The 16836-nt window shown below is 48.5% G+C and overlaps 1 protein-coding gene across 1 annotated transcript in view; it reads right to left on the bottom strand.

Moving 5' to 3' along the window:
• Positions 1-285: 285 nt before the first annotated feature.
• The window catches only part of LOC126415795 (serine/threonine-protein phosphatase 6 regulatory ankyrin repeat subunit A-like), a 151153-nt gene continuing 134602 nt past the window's right edge, over positions 286-16836 (bottom strand). Inside the window, exon 4 of the mRNA XM_050083706.1 lies at positions 286-948. Within this exon, the coding sequence (XP_049939663.1) occupies positions 286-948 (663 nt within the window). The remainder of the gene's footprint in view (positions 949-16836) is intronic.

Here is a 16836-nt window from a genome sequence, read left to right on the forward strand (position 1 = left end):
TAGGTTTGCACAAGATAGATAATGTAGAGAGTAGAGGATCGCAACAATAGCTGAAAAATCATTTTTAATTACTAGTTGGAGGAGACATGGCATGCTATCTCTGTGCCAATCCTGCCAGCATGTTAGTCTGATACTGGGAGGGGCTCACTTTTTCGGCTCAACTGGACGTGAAAATTAGGGAGAAAGTGCGGGTGACTTACACTTCATTCTGGGACGTACTTTTCGTTATAATTGTACGAAGACATATGAGATATGGGAGTCACTGGCTGTCAGCTACCAGAGTGTTTAAGATTCGCGCAGAACTTTTAGGAGAACCTTGTGGTCGCGCTTCTTGGCGACATCCACGGCGGTCTTCCCGTTGCGGTCTCTGACGTTGACATCCGCCCCGGCGGCCAGTAGCAAGCGTGCCGTCAGCACGGAGCCACTGCGCGCGGCGCACTGCAGCGCCGACCTACCGTTCCGGTTGGTCACTGTCACGTCTGCGCCGCCTGCCGTCAGCAGCGCGTCGACAGCGGCTGCGTGTCCGTACCAGGCGGCGAACAGCAGCGGCGAGCGGCCGTCTGCGCTGCGCGCGTCGCCAGTGGCGCCGCCGTCGAGCAGCGCGTGCACCGTCGCCACGGCTCCCGCGGCCGCCGCCAGGTGCAGCGGCCGCTCCTCCCTGGCGTCGGGCACGTTGGGCCCGGCGCCTGCCTCGAGCAGTGCGCGCACGTTGGCGGTGCGGCCCGTGGCGGCTGCACAGTGCAGCGGCGAGCGGCCGTCGCCCGCCCTCGCGTGCGGGTCTGCTCGCGCCTCCAGCAGCGCCCTCACGGCGCGCTCGCCGCAGTGGGCTGCCGCCAGGTGCAAAGCTGTCAGGCCGTCCGCGTCGGCAGCGTCCACCGGCGCCACCCCAGCCTGCAGAAGGCGCACCACCTCGTCGTCGTTGCCTTCCTCTGCTGCCCAATGAATTGCCTGTGCCGCAAACCAGTTTCGTGTAGTTTCCTGTTCGTAGGCGTATGTAAGGGTGGAGGAGGCAGTTGCCCCCTCCCTGGAATCGCAGATTTTACTACTTTATTTTCTAACTTGCTGAATATTTTCTTGGTTAAACTTCAGATTTAATCACAGATGTACAGTATCAAAACTGTGTCACTCCCATAACCTAACTAATAACACAAAGAGGTGAAATCATGCTTGCCTTTAAGAATCAAATTAATCTACCTCTAACAAATATTGAGTGGATAACTATCAGTTCTCTGGTGTATAATACGTTCATTGTGTCGCCTATAACATTTTCGCAGAGGTGACAAATGTCACTGGATAGCAATATGCACATACAGAGGGGTCCAAAAAAAATGTATGCACTGTTTAAAAGTCCATAACTGGCAAACTAATTGACGGAGTTGTCTCATTTTTTGTGAAAGTGTAGCTTAAAGTCCAACTTAAATATATGACTGTAGGTGTTCGAAATGGTCACCATTAACATCCACACACAAACGATGCCCCCGAACTGCAGCACGAACTACTGACTGCAACGTGTTCAGTTGGATATTTGCACATGAATGTACGATGGATGCTCGAAGTTCAGCCAATGTGCGTGGCTTTTTTCGATAAACGACGTCCTTTAGTGTTCCCCACAGGTAAAAGTCCAGAGAAGTTAGGTCTGAGGAACGTGGTGCATACTCCACAGCACCTCTATGGCCTATCCATCTTCCTGGTAGATTTTCGTCGAGATACGCCCTAACACGATTTTGGTAGTGGGGTGGGGCACCATCTTGCTGAAAGTAAACCCTTCCGTCTCCATACAAGTCTCAGATGGCAGGTAAAATTGATGTCTGAAGCTTCTGAAGGTACACCTCACTGGTAACTGTGCCGTCAAAGAAGAACGGCACAATCAAGCCCCGGTAAGACAACTCGCACCACACATTTACTCCTGGCAAGTTCACGGCTTTGTCTACATGGACGTTCGGATTTTCGGCGGCCCAATAGATGCAATTGTGGGGATTTACTGTGCCATTGAGTTTGAACTGTGCTTCATCAAGCAACACAATCATCTCTGCAAACTCTTCATCGTTGCACACCATGTTAGTAAACCACTGGCAGTACTCCATTCTACGATCTGGGTCGCCCTCGTTCATTGCGTGTAGCAATCGTGGGATGTACCACTTCCACTTTGTCTTCAAAATCCACTGAACACTTGAGCGACTCACTCCAGTTTCACGGGCACACTGTCTCACAGACTTCTGTGGTGAGCGAGTGAATTCTTGCAACACACGACGGGAAGATGGATAGGCCGTAGAGGTGCTGTGGAGTATCCACCACATTCCCCAGACCTAACTTCTCTGGACTTTTACCTGTGGGGAACACTAAAGGACGTCGTTTATCGCCAAAAGCCACGCACATTGGATGAACTTTGAGAATCCATTGTACATTCATGTGAAAATATCCAACTGAACACGTTGCAGTCAGTAGTTCGTGCTGCAGTTCGGCGGCATCGTTTGTGTGTGGATGTTAATGGTGACCATTTCGAACACCTACAGTGATATCTTTAAGTTGGACTTTAAGCTACACTTTCAGCAAAGATGAGACAACTCCTTCAATTAGTTTGCCAATTATGGACTTTTAAACAGTGGATACCTTTTTTGGACCCCTCTGTATACAGATAGCGGTAGTATCACATACACAAGGTATAAAAATGCATCGGCAGAGCAGTCATTTGTAGTTAGGTGATTTGTGTGAAAAAGTTTATGACGTGGTTATGGCCGCACGACAGGAATTAACAGACTTTGAATGCGGAATCGTAGTTTGAGCTAGTCACATGGGACATTCCTTTTCCGAAATCGTTAGGGAATTCAATATTCCGAGTTGCACAGTGTCAAGAGTGTGCCGGGAATAGCAAATTTCAAGCATTACCTCTCACCGTGGACAATGCGATGGCTGATGGCCTTCACTTAACGACCAGGAGCAGCGGCTTTTGCGTAGTGTTGTCAGTGCTAACAAGCAACACTGTAAAATAAACGCAGAAATCATTGTGGGATGTACAACGAACGTACCCATTGGCATAGTGCAGTGAAATCAGGTGTTAGTGGGCTATAACAGCAGACAACTGACGCTAGTACCTTTGCTACAGCACGGCATCACCTGCAACGCCTCTCCTGGGCTCATGACCATATCAATTGGACCGTAGACGACTGGAAAACCGCGCCCTGGTCAGATGAGTCCCAATTTCAGTTGGTAAGAGCTGATGGAAGATTCGAGTATGATGCATATCCCACAAAGCCATGGTCCCAAGTTGTCAACAAGGCACTGTGCAAGCTGCTGGTGGCACCATAATAGTGTGGGCTGTGTTTACAATGAATGGACTGGGTCCTCTGGTTCAACTGGATCGACCATGACTAGAAATGGTTATGGTCGGTTACTTGGAGACCATTTTCTGCCATTCATGAACTTCATGTTCCGAACAACGATGGTGTTTTTATGGATGACAATGCGCCATGTCACTGGGCCATAATTATTCACGATTGGTTTTAAAAACATTCTGGACATTTCGAGTGAATGATTTGGCCACCCAGATCGCCCGACATGAATTCCAGCGTACTTTTATCTGACATAATCAAGAGGTTGGTATGTGCACAAAATCCTGCACCGGCAACACTTCCGCAGTTATGGGCGGCTATAGAGACAGCGTGGCTCAATATTTCTACATGGGACTTCCAACAACTTGTTGAGTCCATGCCCTGTTGAGTTGCTGCACTACACTGAGCGAAAGGAGGTCCGACATATTGGAAGGCCTCCCATGACTTTTGTCAGCTCAGTGTAGTTCTTGTTGGATGACATGTACTGAAACTGATCACTTTATTTATACAAAAAATCGTAATTTTAGAGTTTGCTTCCCTCCCCTTCCCTGGTTAAGTTCTGCAGGCACCCATGTTCGTGCTTCTAAAGTTTCCACACGAGAAACACTTTCTTATTTATGAGTGGAGTTATGAATTTTCATTCTACCACAGTATTTATTCATAACAGCCCAGCAATATAATTGGATTAAGATGTGCGACTGACGTTTCAACAAATCTTGTTCTAAGTGCCAGGCATCAGCAGTTGTAGTTATTTCTCAAGCGCCATGTCAGAATAATCCATGTACTGAAACTTCCTGGAAGATTAAAACTGTGTGCCCGACCGAGACTCGAACTCGGACCTTTGCCTTTCGATGGTAGAGCACTTGCCCGCGAAAGGCAAAGGTCCCGAGTTCGAGTCTCGGCCGGGCACACAGTTTTAATCTGCCAGGAAGTTTCTTATCAGCGCACACTCCGCTGCAGAGTGAAAATCTCATTCTGGAATCCATGTACTATTGTACTCCTTAAGAAAATGTGAGAAGAAATTTAATACTACCGTCATTCAGTCTACTGGGGCGGTGTAAAATGAAATCATTTCGCAAAAGAGCAGCTGTACTTTCAACTGTTTCAATCAACTACGAGGGTAAGTCAATTATTATCCGCAAAGTAGTTATGAAATTTTATTTAATCAAATAGGAAACTTACAAGAACATCATTTTTCGACGTCGTCTCCTTGTGTTTCAACGCACTTGGTCCATAGTTGTACAAGCTTCCTGATGCCCTCATAAAAAAAGGTTCTTGGTTGAGCTGCGAGCCAGGAATGAACCGCTTCTTTCACTGCTTCGTCCGAGGCAAATCGACGGCCCCTTAATGCCTGTTTGAGTGGACCAAACAAGTGATAGTCAGAAGGGGCAAGACCGGAATTATATAGAGGATGATCCACTACTTCAAATTTGAGTTTCTGGAGCGTTTCAGCAGTGTGGGCAGCAGTATGCGGACGGGCATTGTCGTGCAACCACACAACACCTTTTGACAGCAGTCCTCGGCGTTAGCTTCGAATTGCTGGCTTTAGCCTGGCAGTAAGCATCTCACTGTAACGTAGACTGTTTATTGTTGTGCCCGTTTTCCCATAATGTTTCAGTATTGGACCTTGTGCGTCCCAAAACCCCGTAAGCATCAGTTTTCCTGCGGACGGCTGGGTCTTGAACCTTTTCTTGCACGGCGGATTTGGATGTTTCCATTCCATACTTTGCCGTTTACTCTGCGGCTCGCAATGATGGATCCATGTTTCGTCACCAGTAATGATCCTGTCTAAGAAGTTGTCCCCTACGTCACCATAGCGATTCAAATGTTTTTTGCAGATGCCCAAGCGCGTTTGTTTATGCAACTGTGTTAGTTGTTTTGGGGCCCATCTTGCACAAACTTTGTGAAACCCAAGTCTGTTGTGGATGATTTCGTAGGCACAATCGTGACTAATTTGCAGACGACGTGCCACTTCGTCAATAGTTAATCGTCTGTCTAAGAGAATCATTTCACGTAAACACTCAATGGTTTCTTCATTTGTGGCGGTAAACGGTCCTCCGGCTCCATCGTGCGTAACACTTGTGCGACCATTTCGCAATTTTTCAATCCATTCGTAGACACACCGTTGTGGCAAAACACTGTTCCCGTACTGTACCGAAAGTCATCGACGAATTTCGGCCCCTGATAGGGCTTCCGACCACAAAAAACGTATCACTGAACGTTGCTCTTCTTTGGTGCAAATAGACAGCGGAGCAGCCATGATTAACAGCACAGTAGTGGTAACGAAACTAACCTAGCAGCTTGAAAATTGCAAACAAATAACAAATAAATAAAGCATGCGTCACAACTAAAACGACAGTACTACCAAAATAAGCAAGAATATAACTAAATTGCGGATAATAATTGACTTACCCTCGTATGTTTGACCACACTAATTGAAGTGTTCAGACCAATGTTTACGAATAAGTTACCTGATGACGACATGGAGAGCGAGTTGCAGCCTGCCATGCTTTGTTGATGCAACTTTCAAATGCTGTATCTCACTGCAGAGTTTTATTTTCTGATGAATGTGTCGTATAGTGCAGTTCACATATAAGAAATATGGTTTTCTGGCTAATGAAATTTTCTGATGAATGTGTCGTATAGTGCAGTTCACATATAAGAAATATGTTTTTCTGGCTAATGAAATTTGTCACTGATTGAACGGAATTGGGTATAGGTATGATCTCAGAGAGTCTGCATTAGTTTTGTGTTAGCTGGAAGTTTTGAGAAGTGTGGAGAAATGAGAGGGAGAATGTGATAAGACGTAAAATTGGAGACTGGATTTCAAATTCAGGCTCAACTAAAAAAGAAGACGAAAATACACAACTTGCCATTAAAATTGTTACACCAAGAAGAAATGAAGATGATAAACGGGTATTCATTGGACAAATATATTATACTACAACTGACATGTGATTACATTTTCACGCAATTTGGGTGCATAGATCCTGAGAAATTAGTACCTAGAACAACCACCTCTGGCCGTAATAACGGCATTGATACGCCTGGGTATTGAGTCAAACACAGCTTGGATGGCGTGTACAGGTACAGCTGCCCAGGCAGCTTCAACATGATACCACAGTTCATCAAGAATAGTGAATGGCGTATTCTGACGAGTCAGTTGCTCGGCCACCATTGACCAGACGTTTTCAATTGGTGAGATATCTGGTGATTGTGCTGGCCATGGCAGCAGTCGAACATTTTCTGTGTCCAGAAAGGCCCTACAGGACCTGCAACAGGCGGTCGTGCATTATCCTGCTGAAATGTAGGGTTTTGCAGGGATCGAATGAAGGGTAGAGCCACGGGTCGTAACACATCTTAAATGTAACGTCCACTGTTCAAAGTGCCATCAATGCGAACGAGAGGTGACCGAGACGTGTAACCAATGGCACCCCATACCATCACACCGGGTGATGCGCCAGTGTGGCGATGACGAATACACGCTTCCAATGTGTGTTCACCGCGATGTCACCAAACACGGATGCGACCATCATGATGCTGTAAACAGAACCTGGATTCATCCGAAAAAATGACGTCTTGCCATTCGTGCACCCAGGTACGGCGTTTACACCATCGCAGGCGCTCCTGTCTGTGATGCAGCATCAAGGGTAACCGCACCCATGGTCTGCGAGCTGATGCTCCATGCTGCTGCAAATGTCATCGAACTGTTCGTGCAGATGGTTGTTGCCTTGCAAACGTCCCCATCTGTTGACTCAGAGATCGAGACGTGGCTGCACGATCCGTTACAGCCATGCGAATAAGATGCCTGTCATCTCGGCTGCTAGTGATACGAGGCCGTTGGGATCCAGAACGGCGTTCCGTATTACCCTCCTGAACCCACCGATTCCATATTCTGCTAACAGTCAATGGATCTCGACCAACACGAGCCGGCCGCGGTGGCCGTGCGGTTCTAGGCGCTGCAGTCGGGAACCGCGAGACTGCTACGGTCGCAGGTTCGAATCCTGCCTCGGGCATGGACGTGTGTGATGTCCTTAGGTTAGTTAGGTTTAAGTAGTTCTAAGTTATAGGGGACTGATGACCTAAGATGTTAAGTCCCATAGTGCTCAGAGCCATTTGAACCATTTCGACCAACACGAGCAGCAATGTCGCGATACGATAAACTGCAATTGCGATAGGCTACAATCCGACCTTTATCAAAGTCGGAAACGTGATGGTACGCATTTCTCCTCCTTACACAAGGCATCACAACAACGTTTCACCAGGCAACGCCGGTCAACTGCTGTTTGTGTATGAGAAATCGGTCGGAAACTTTCCTCATGTCAGCACGTTGTAGGTGTCGCCACCAGCGCCAACCTTGTGTGAATGCTCTGAAAAGCTAATCATTTGCGTATCACAGCATCTTTTTCCTGTCGGTTAAATTTCGCGTCTGTAGCACGTCATCTTCGTGGTGTAGCAATTTTAATGGCCAGTAGTGTAACTTTAAGAACAGACATTAATCAAACAGGGCAGCAGCAACTACACTCCTGGAAATTGAAATAAGAACACCGTGAATTCATTGTCCCAGGAAGGGGAAACTTTATTGACACATTCCTGGGGTCAGATACATCACATGATCACACTGACAGAACCACAGGCACATAGACACAGGCAACAGAGCATGCACAATGTCGGCACTAGTACAGTGTATATCCACCTTTCGCAGCAATGCAGGCTGCTATTCTCCCATGGAGACGATCGTAGAGATGCTGGATGTAGTCCTGTGGAACGGCTTGCCATGCCATTTCCACCTGGCGCCTCAGTTGGACCAGCGTTCGTGCTGGACGTGCAGACCGCGTGAGACAACACTTCATCCTGTCCCAAACATGCTCAATGGGGGACAGATCCGGAGATCTTGCTGGCCAGGGTAGTTGACTTACACCTTCTAGAGCACGTTGGGTGGCACGGGATATATGCAGACGTGCATTGTCCTGTTGGAACAGCAAGTTCCCTTGCCGGTCTAGGAATGGTAGAACGATGGGTTCGATGACGGTTTGGATGTACCGTGCACTATTTAGTGTCCCCTCGACGATCACCAGTGGTGTACGGCCAGTGTAGGAGATCGCTCCCTGCACGGCGCCAAACACGCATACGACCATCATTGGCACCAAGGCAGAAGCGACTCTCATCGCTGAAGACGACACGTCTCCATTCGTCCCTCCATTCACGCCTGTCGCGACACCAGTGGAGGCGGGCTGCACGATGTTGGGGCGTGAGCGGAAGACGGCCTAACGGTGTGCGGGACCGTAGCCCAGCTTCATGGAGACGGTTGCGAATGGTCCTCGCCGATACCCCAGGAGCAACAGTGTCCCTAATTTGCTGGGAAGTGGCGGTGCGGTCCCCTACGGCACTGCGTAGGGTCCTACGGTCTTGGCGTGCATCCGTGCGTCGCTGCGGTCCGGTCCCAGGTCGACGGGCACGTGCACCTTTCGCCGACCACTGGCGACAACATCGATGTACTGTGGAGACCTCACGCCCCACGTGTTGAGCAATTCGGCGGTACGTCCACCCGGCCTCCCGCATGCCCACTATACGCCCTCGCTCAAAGTCCGTCAACTGCACATACGGTTCACGTCCACGCTGTCGCGGCATGCTACCAGTGTTAAAGACTGCAATAGAGCACCGTATGCCACGGCAAACTGGCTGACACTGACGGCAGCGGTGCACAAATGCTGCGCAGCTAGCGCCATTCGACGGCCAACACCGCGGTTCCTGGTGTGTCCGCTGTGCCGTGCGTGTGATCATTGCTTGTACAGCCCTCTCGCAGTGTCTGGAGCAAGTATGGTGGGTCTGACACACCGGTGTCAATGTGTTCTTTTTTCCATTTCCAGGAGTGTATATATGAGAAGCTATGTTTGTGTAAATTACTTTGAGTTATGTATAATGACTGGTATTGTCAATGTTTGGTAAGTAAAGACCATGATAATTTAGTGAGATAGCAACATTTACTGCCAGTTTCCAAATGTGGTAGAGTTGTGATGGAAGCGTTAGAATACATGCGATGTAGTTTAGAAATTAAAGAGAAGATTATAGTGTGAGTGGCATTCAGTAAGTAAGGCAACACTTTCTTTTCTCGGCCAATTTCGGTTGAAAACGGAATTTGTTGTGGGACACTGTGCAAATATGCCCGTTTCAGCTCCTTTAGTGTCACGAAATTCCGACAGGTGCAGCGGTATACTCGCATGTAACCCTCAAAATAGCGTTCTGTAACGGAGTCGCATTCCAAGGTCAGAGGTATCACTGAGTTTCTTTAGGCGGAAAACCAGAGCATTAGAGGTGTGCACAGGCACTTGCGGAATGTCTACAGAGACGTGGCAGTGCCCAAAACCATGGTCAGTCGTTGGGTGAGGCGTGTTAGCATCGCAACGAGGTCGCAGAAACCTGTCTGATCTCCTGCATGCTAGCCGGCCACACACAGCTGTGACTCCTGCAGTGTTGGAACTTGCGGGCACTCTCATTATTCAAGGTGACTGACGGATCACAGTCAAACACCCTGCTGCTCAATTGGACGTTACTGTTAGTAGTGCTGAACCACTTGTCCATCAGTTGGGGTACTCGAAGTGTGTGCCCACTGGGTTTCTCCCCCATAACAGAAGACCACAAAGAGCAACGAAAGACTATCCGTGCGGAAGGAAACTGTGGTGTCACCACCAGACACCACATTTGCTAGGTGGTAGCCTTTAAATCGGCCGCGGTCCGTTAGTATACGTCGGACCCGCGTGTCGCCACTGTCAGTGATTGCAGACCGAGCGCCACCACACGGCAGGTCTAGAGAGACTTCCTAGCACTCGTTCCAGCTGTACAGCCGACGTTCATAGCAATGGTTCACTGACAAATACGCTCTCATTTACCGAGACGATAGTTAGCATAGCCTTCAGCTACTTCATTTGCTACGACCTAGCAAGGCGCCATTATCAGTTTATATTAAAATGGAAGTTATGTACAGTCAAGAGAGATGTTCACCAATTGTGGATTAAAGTTAAGTATTACATCAACTAAGTACTTTATTTGCTACTAAAAAATTCCCTTAACTGTTCCAGATCTCGCGCCAGTCTGCGTGAGCTTAACGCGTGCCTTTCGGCTACCTTACAGTGGCTTGGCTGTCTGGCCAAGTCACTACAGTTGGCGCCGAGGATTGTGTTCGTATTGATAGATTGATTTCATTGTGTCATGGCTTCGCCATAATCTCCAGATGTACTGTCCGAATTTTATCGCTTGCAGAATCAGCAGACGCAGGCCTTATTAGATGCCCTTGGACAGCTCATCCAGGGTCAACGTGCAATGCAAAACGATGCGGCGGCCCCCGCTTCACCGCTACCGCAGCCACAACATGCAGTTGCACCACCTTTTCGTCCTTTTGATGCTGCACTGGAAAGCTGGACGGAGTGGTGAAGCCAATTTGGATTCCATCTCGCCGCCTACAGAATGAGCGGCAGCCTTTTTTGTTGGCATCCGTCGGGGTGCACACGTACAGTGTGATAGTGAAATTATTTCCCCGACACGACGTAGCAACTCTGTCCTACGACGAACTTTTGTATGCATTAGATGCATATTTCAAAGTATCAGTCAATGTAGTTGCAAAAAGGTATACGTTCTTTCGTACAAAACGTACGGCCGGTCAGACTCATAGGGAGTGGGTTGCAACCTTGCAAGGCCTTACAAGGGATTGTGCTTTTGAGTGTGAATGTGGACTCCCTTATTCAGATACTATGGTGCGTGATGCGATTGCACAGAACGTTTCTGATGTTCGTATAAGGGAAAAGATTTTGAAACTAGTCAATCCCTCCCTTCAACAAGTGATAGACATATTGGATAGGCAAGACACACTTGACTTTGCTCAGGAATCATTTGCAACTTCGCCAGCCGTGTGTCACGTTAACTGGCCCACCGGGCGAGCTGCACGGAACAGTAAACAGCCCTCGCGCCCATCCGCGCAGCTGCCGCCAAGCTCTCCGCTAAGTGTGCCGCGCAAGCACGCAAATGCAGTGCTAAAATCATGCCCGCGGTGTGCTACTAGACATTCGCGTGACAATTGCCCGTCACGCCAAGCTATTTGCTTTTTCTGTAATAAAAAAGGATATGTTCAAAGTGTTTGCTAGAAAAAGCTCCGATCGGACACTCCCAACCAATCCAGGCCCTTTGCTTCGCGCCGGAATCGGAATCGAACCAAGAATACTCGGGCTTGTGAACCTTCGCCCATGGACATTCATGTAGTTCATTCCACTCCGCCCAGTGTCACTCTCTCTAACAGTGACTGTGTTCGTCCCACAAATAGTGTGCGTTGACATCAACGGAAATCACGTCAAGTTGCAAGTGATTCTGTACCAGCGTCGGTTCCCGTTGCATGAGACAGTCGCTCTTGTCGTCAGCAGGACAATAAACTTTTTGTAGATTTGGACATTAATGGCAAGGTCATCCCATTCCAGCTCGATACCGGAGCTGCGGTTTCACTGATCAATAAAAACGCGTACAAACAACTAGGCACACCTCCGTTGCGTGCCGCAAAGGTTAAGTTCACTAGCTATTCCGGTCAGATTATCCCTGTGTTCGGACAGTGCAGCCTTCTTGCAACATATAAGGGACAAACAAAACTTGTGTCATTTTACGTACTTCGTTCTTCTTCTGCAGTGAACTTGTTTAGGTTAGATTTATTTCAGTTGTTTAACTTGTCTATAGTCAATCAGGTCCTATCGGTGAACCAGACTGTGCCTTCAGCCAGTGTTTCTCGTCTATGTGAAGAATTGCGGACATTTTTGCACCGGGCCTTGGTTGTGCTAAGAACTATGAAGCACATTTGGAACTGAAAGTAAACGCGCAACCGAAATTTTTCAGAGCGCGCAATGTTCCCCATGCATTGCGTGATGAGGTTGCAAGAACGTTAAACGATTTGGAATCACAAGGTGTGATTGAACGTGTGCAGGCTTCTCTCTGGGCATCACCCTTAGTAATTTTGCCAAAACCTTCCGGAAAATTGAGACTTTGTGTGGACTTCAAGGCAACAGTGAATCCACAACTAGTGATTGCAACATTTCCTTTACCACACCCGGAAGATCTTTTTGACAAACTGTGCCCGGGTAAATATTTTTCGAAGGTGGACCTAGCAGATGCGTACTTGCAAATACCAGTGGACGACGAATCCCAGCGCGTCTTGGTGGTTAACACGCATCTGGGTTTGTACAGATTCAAAAGACTACCATTCGGGTGTGCATCCGCCCCTGCATTGTTTCAGCAGTATCTGCAAACTGTTTGTGTGTCGGTCCCTACTGCAGCAAACTATCTGGACGATATTGTGATCTCCGGAAAGACAGAAGAAGAACATTTAGCCAATCTCCGAACATTATTTCACATATTGCGACAAAATGGTCTTCGCTTGCGGAAGGACAAATGTGTGTTTTTTGCTCGGGACTTACCCTATCTGGGCCATGTACTCAATGCCCAAGGCATACATCCCAGTCCAGAGCACCTCCGTGCCATACAAGACTTGCCTTCGTCGTGGAATTTGAAGCAGCTACAGAGTGTGTTGGGGAAAATGAATTATTACCATCGCTATGTGCGCCATGCCTCTTCCATTTCAGCTCCGCTTCATCGCTTATGCCGTAAAGGTGTTCCGTTTGTCTGGACGACGGAATGCGAACGCGCCTTTCGCCAGTTGAAATCGGCGTTGCTTTCAAATACTTGCCTTACGCCATTCGATCCCCAGAAACCCCTTTTGTTGATGGTAGATGCATCGGATTTCGGGATCGGTGCTGTGCTTCCGCACAAAGATGGATCGCATAATCGCCCTATTGCCTTTGCATCCAAATTGCTTTCGTCTGCGCAAAGAAATTATTCACAGATCGAGAAAGCAGCCTTGGCTCTCGTATTTGGTGTTACAAAGTTTCATGATTTCTTGTATGGTCGTCACTTTACCATCACCACAGACCACAAACCTTTGACATCACTTTTTCATCCGACCAAGCCTGTACCTCCACGTACAGTGCAGAAATTCATTTGCTGGTCTATTTTCCTCTCACAGTACCGCTACGATGTCTTGTATCGGTCCACTGCTAAGCACGGAAACGCCGATGCGTTGTCCTGTTTGCCTGTTGCTGAGGATAGAGCATTCGATTCTTCCGAACTTGCTTGCATGTTCATTGATGCGGAAACCGATGACATGGTCGACTCGTTTCCGATTGATTTTCGTCGTGTGGCTACAGCCACAGCTGCTGACCCTGTCCTTGCTACCGTTTTGCGTTTTGTTGCTACGCAATGGCCCTTGTCAAAGTCACGGATAGAGGATCCGTTGGTTCGCCGATTTTTTGCTCACAAGGAGAGACTTTTTGTACGACATGGTGTTTTGCTGTTGCGTTCTGATAATGATCAGTCCAGGGTCTTGGTCCCACGTTCGTTACAGTCCTCTGTATTACGGCTTCTCCACCAAGGACATTGGGGTATAGTGCAAACGAAACAACTTGCTCGTCAGCACTGTACTTGGTTCAGAATCGATGCTGCAATTACGAATATGTGCTCTTCTTCCATGGCGTGTGCCGAACAACAATCCGCACTGCCGCGGAAATTCTTTGCATGGCCAAAAGCCACTTCCCCTTGGCAACGCTTACAGATCGATTTTGCTGGTCCATTCTGGAATGCTCGATGGTTGGTTGTGGTCGATTCATTCAGTAATTTTCCTTTTGTTGTCAAGATGTCTTCAACGACGTCATCTGCCACCATCCAAGCGTTATCTGCTATCTTTTGCATAGAAAGTCTTCCACAGACTATTGTTTCCGACAATGGCCCACAATTCATGTCCGCAGAATTTCAGTCATTCTGCAAGGCCAATGGTATTCAACATCTGACATTCACGCCGTTTTCGCCTCAGTCAAATGGTGCTGCTGAATGATTGGTCCGGACTTTCAAGTCACAGATGTTGAAGTTGAAAGAGTCGCATTCTCGGGAGGACGCATTATTGCTCTTTTTGTCCACGTATCGCTCTCAGCCCCGAGATGGTCGCTCGCCGGCTAAGTTGCTCCATGGTCGTCCTCATCGAACCTTGATGTCTTTGCTGCATCCGCCGCAACAGGTTCCTGTGCAGCGGCAGACGCCTGCTTTTGCTCCAGGCGACGTTGTATACTATCGCAACTATCGAGGTTCGCGGCGTTGGCTCGCAGGGCACATTCTTCGCTGCCTCGGCCGCGCTATGTCTCTGGTTTTGGGGGCCTCTGGTGAGGTGCGTCGGCGTCTCAATCAGCTGCGCCTCTGTCGTCACACGGGTTCTGCTGCTCCCCGTCTGCTTTCAGCGACGGTGCCATCAGGTCAGCATCCTGGGGACCCATCTACTGGCTCGCCTCATCCCCAGGTGTTACCGACACTGCCTTCCATTTTGCCCCATGGCGACGCGACGCCGCTGCCGCGCCTGTTCTCCAGCCGGCGATGCCCGCAGTGGACGCTTCGCTGCAGCCGCCAAGCACCTCCCTGGGTCACGCACCGCCGATCGCTTGCCGTGACCAGCTGTCCTCCGACATGGACCTCTTGCCCGCTCCGGACCATCTGTCGTCTTCGCCAGTCGGGTACTCCGACTCGAAGGAGGTCGACCCTTCGGCCCCTCCTGACTATCTCCAGGCGCATACACCGCATGTTGGCGTGCACCCTGGACCAGGTTTTCAGGCGTTTCCTAGCTCCCCTCGGACCGAATGGCCGGGTGCGGGTGGCACAGCCTCGCCTGTTGTTAGGCTCCCCACCTTGTCGCATACATCAACATGGGGTCCTCCCCACGGTGGGCAGAAGCCTTATAACACAACCGTACGCCGATTTGCGGGGGAGGAATGTGGTGTCACTGCCAGACACCACACTTGCTAGGTGGTAGCCTTTAAATCGGCCGCGGTCCGTTAGTATACGTCGGACCCGCGTGTCGCCACTGTCAGTGATAGCAGACCGAGCGCCATCACACGGCAGGTCTAGAGAGACTTCCTAGCACTCGCCCCAGTTGTACAGCCGACGTTCATAGCAATGGTTCACTGACAAATACGCTCTCATTTGCCGAGACGATAGTTAGCATAGCCTTCAGCTACTTCATTTGCTACGACCTAGCAAGGCGCCATTATCAGTTTATATTGAAATGGAAATTATGTACAGTCAAGACAGACGTTCACCAATTGTGGATTAAAGTTAAGTATTACATCAACTACGTACTTTATTTGCTACTAAAAAATTCCCTTAACTGTTCCAGACCTCGTGCCAGTCTGCGTGAGCTTAACGCGTGCCTTTCGGCTACCTTACAGTGGCTTGGCTGTCTGGCCAAGTCACTACAGAAACTATTGATGCAGCAACACGTTGGGCATGACATATTTAATGAAAATGCATGACGTATTGAAGTGAGTTGCTGAAGTGAGCAAGGTTTTACGAGAGATAATTTATGATTCACGAGGAGGGGGGGGGGGATGAACAAAAAAAACTGGGAATTCATCGCAACGTCTTTATTTCTTAATATTTTTACACCAAATTTTGATCACCTTCAAAGTATTCTCCGTTGACCACAAGGCACTTCTTCAAATGATCCTTCCATTGTTCAAAGCAGTTTTTAAATTCACTTATCCTGATGTTTTTTTATGCCTTCCAGCGATTTTTGTATTACCTTCTCTGCAGTGGCAAAACTCTTTCATGTTCTTTTGCTGATTCTGTGGGAAAAAAGAAATCTCAGTGGACTATATCTGGTGAGTAGGGGGGTTGGACAATCGGCGTCATGCCGTTTTTGGTCAAAAACTGCTTTACGGAGAGGGTGGTGTGGGCTGGCAGGTTGTCGTGATGGAAGAACCGGAAGAACCAGTCGCCTGTGCTCTAAAGATCTGCCCTTTTCTTGCAGATACTCCCCCTCAGTCTTTTCAAAACGTCCAAGTAGAACTCCTGGTTGACAGTTTGATCCAGGGGCACGAACTCCACATGCACAACAACTCTGAAATCGAAGACAAGTGAGCTTTTTCTTGATGTTTGATTTCACTTGACGAGCTTTTTTGGGATGAGGAGAACCACATGTCTCCCGCTGGCTTTATTACTGCTTTGTTTCAGGTTCGTATCCATAGCACCACGATTCATCACCAGTAATCAAATGGTTCAAATGGCTCTGAGCAGTATGGGACTTAACATCTGAGGTCATCAGTCCCCTAGAACTTATAACTACTTAAACCTAACTAACATAAGGACATCACACACATCCATGCCCGAGTCAGGATTCGAACCTGCGACCGTAGCAGTCGCGTGGTTCCAGACTGAAGTGTCTAGAACCGCTCAGCCACTTCGGCCGCCTCACCAGTAATCACCTGGGAAAAAAATTCAGGGTCTTCTTTCAGCTGATTTTGAAGCTTAAAACACACCTGAAGTCGACGCTCCCTTTGCTCGTCTGTGAGTAGGCGAGGGACAAATTTGGCTGCAACCCTTCTCTCTTTTGGCTCCTGCGGCTCTGGACATCCGGCTCAGATGCTTACTAGGAACTACC

The sequence above is a fragment of the Schistocerca serialis genome, chromosome 1, assembly GCF_023864345.2.
Source record: "Schistocerca serialis cubense isolate TAMUIC-IGC-003099 chromosome 1, iqSchSeri2.2, whole genome shotgun sequence".
Lineage (NCBI taxonomy): Eukaryota > Metazoa > Arthropoda > Insecta > Orthoptera > Acrididae > Schistocerca > Schistocerca serialis.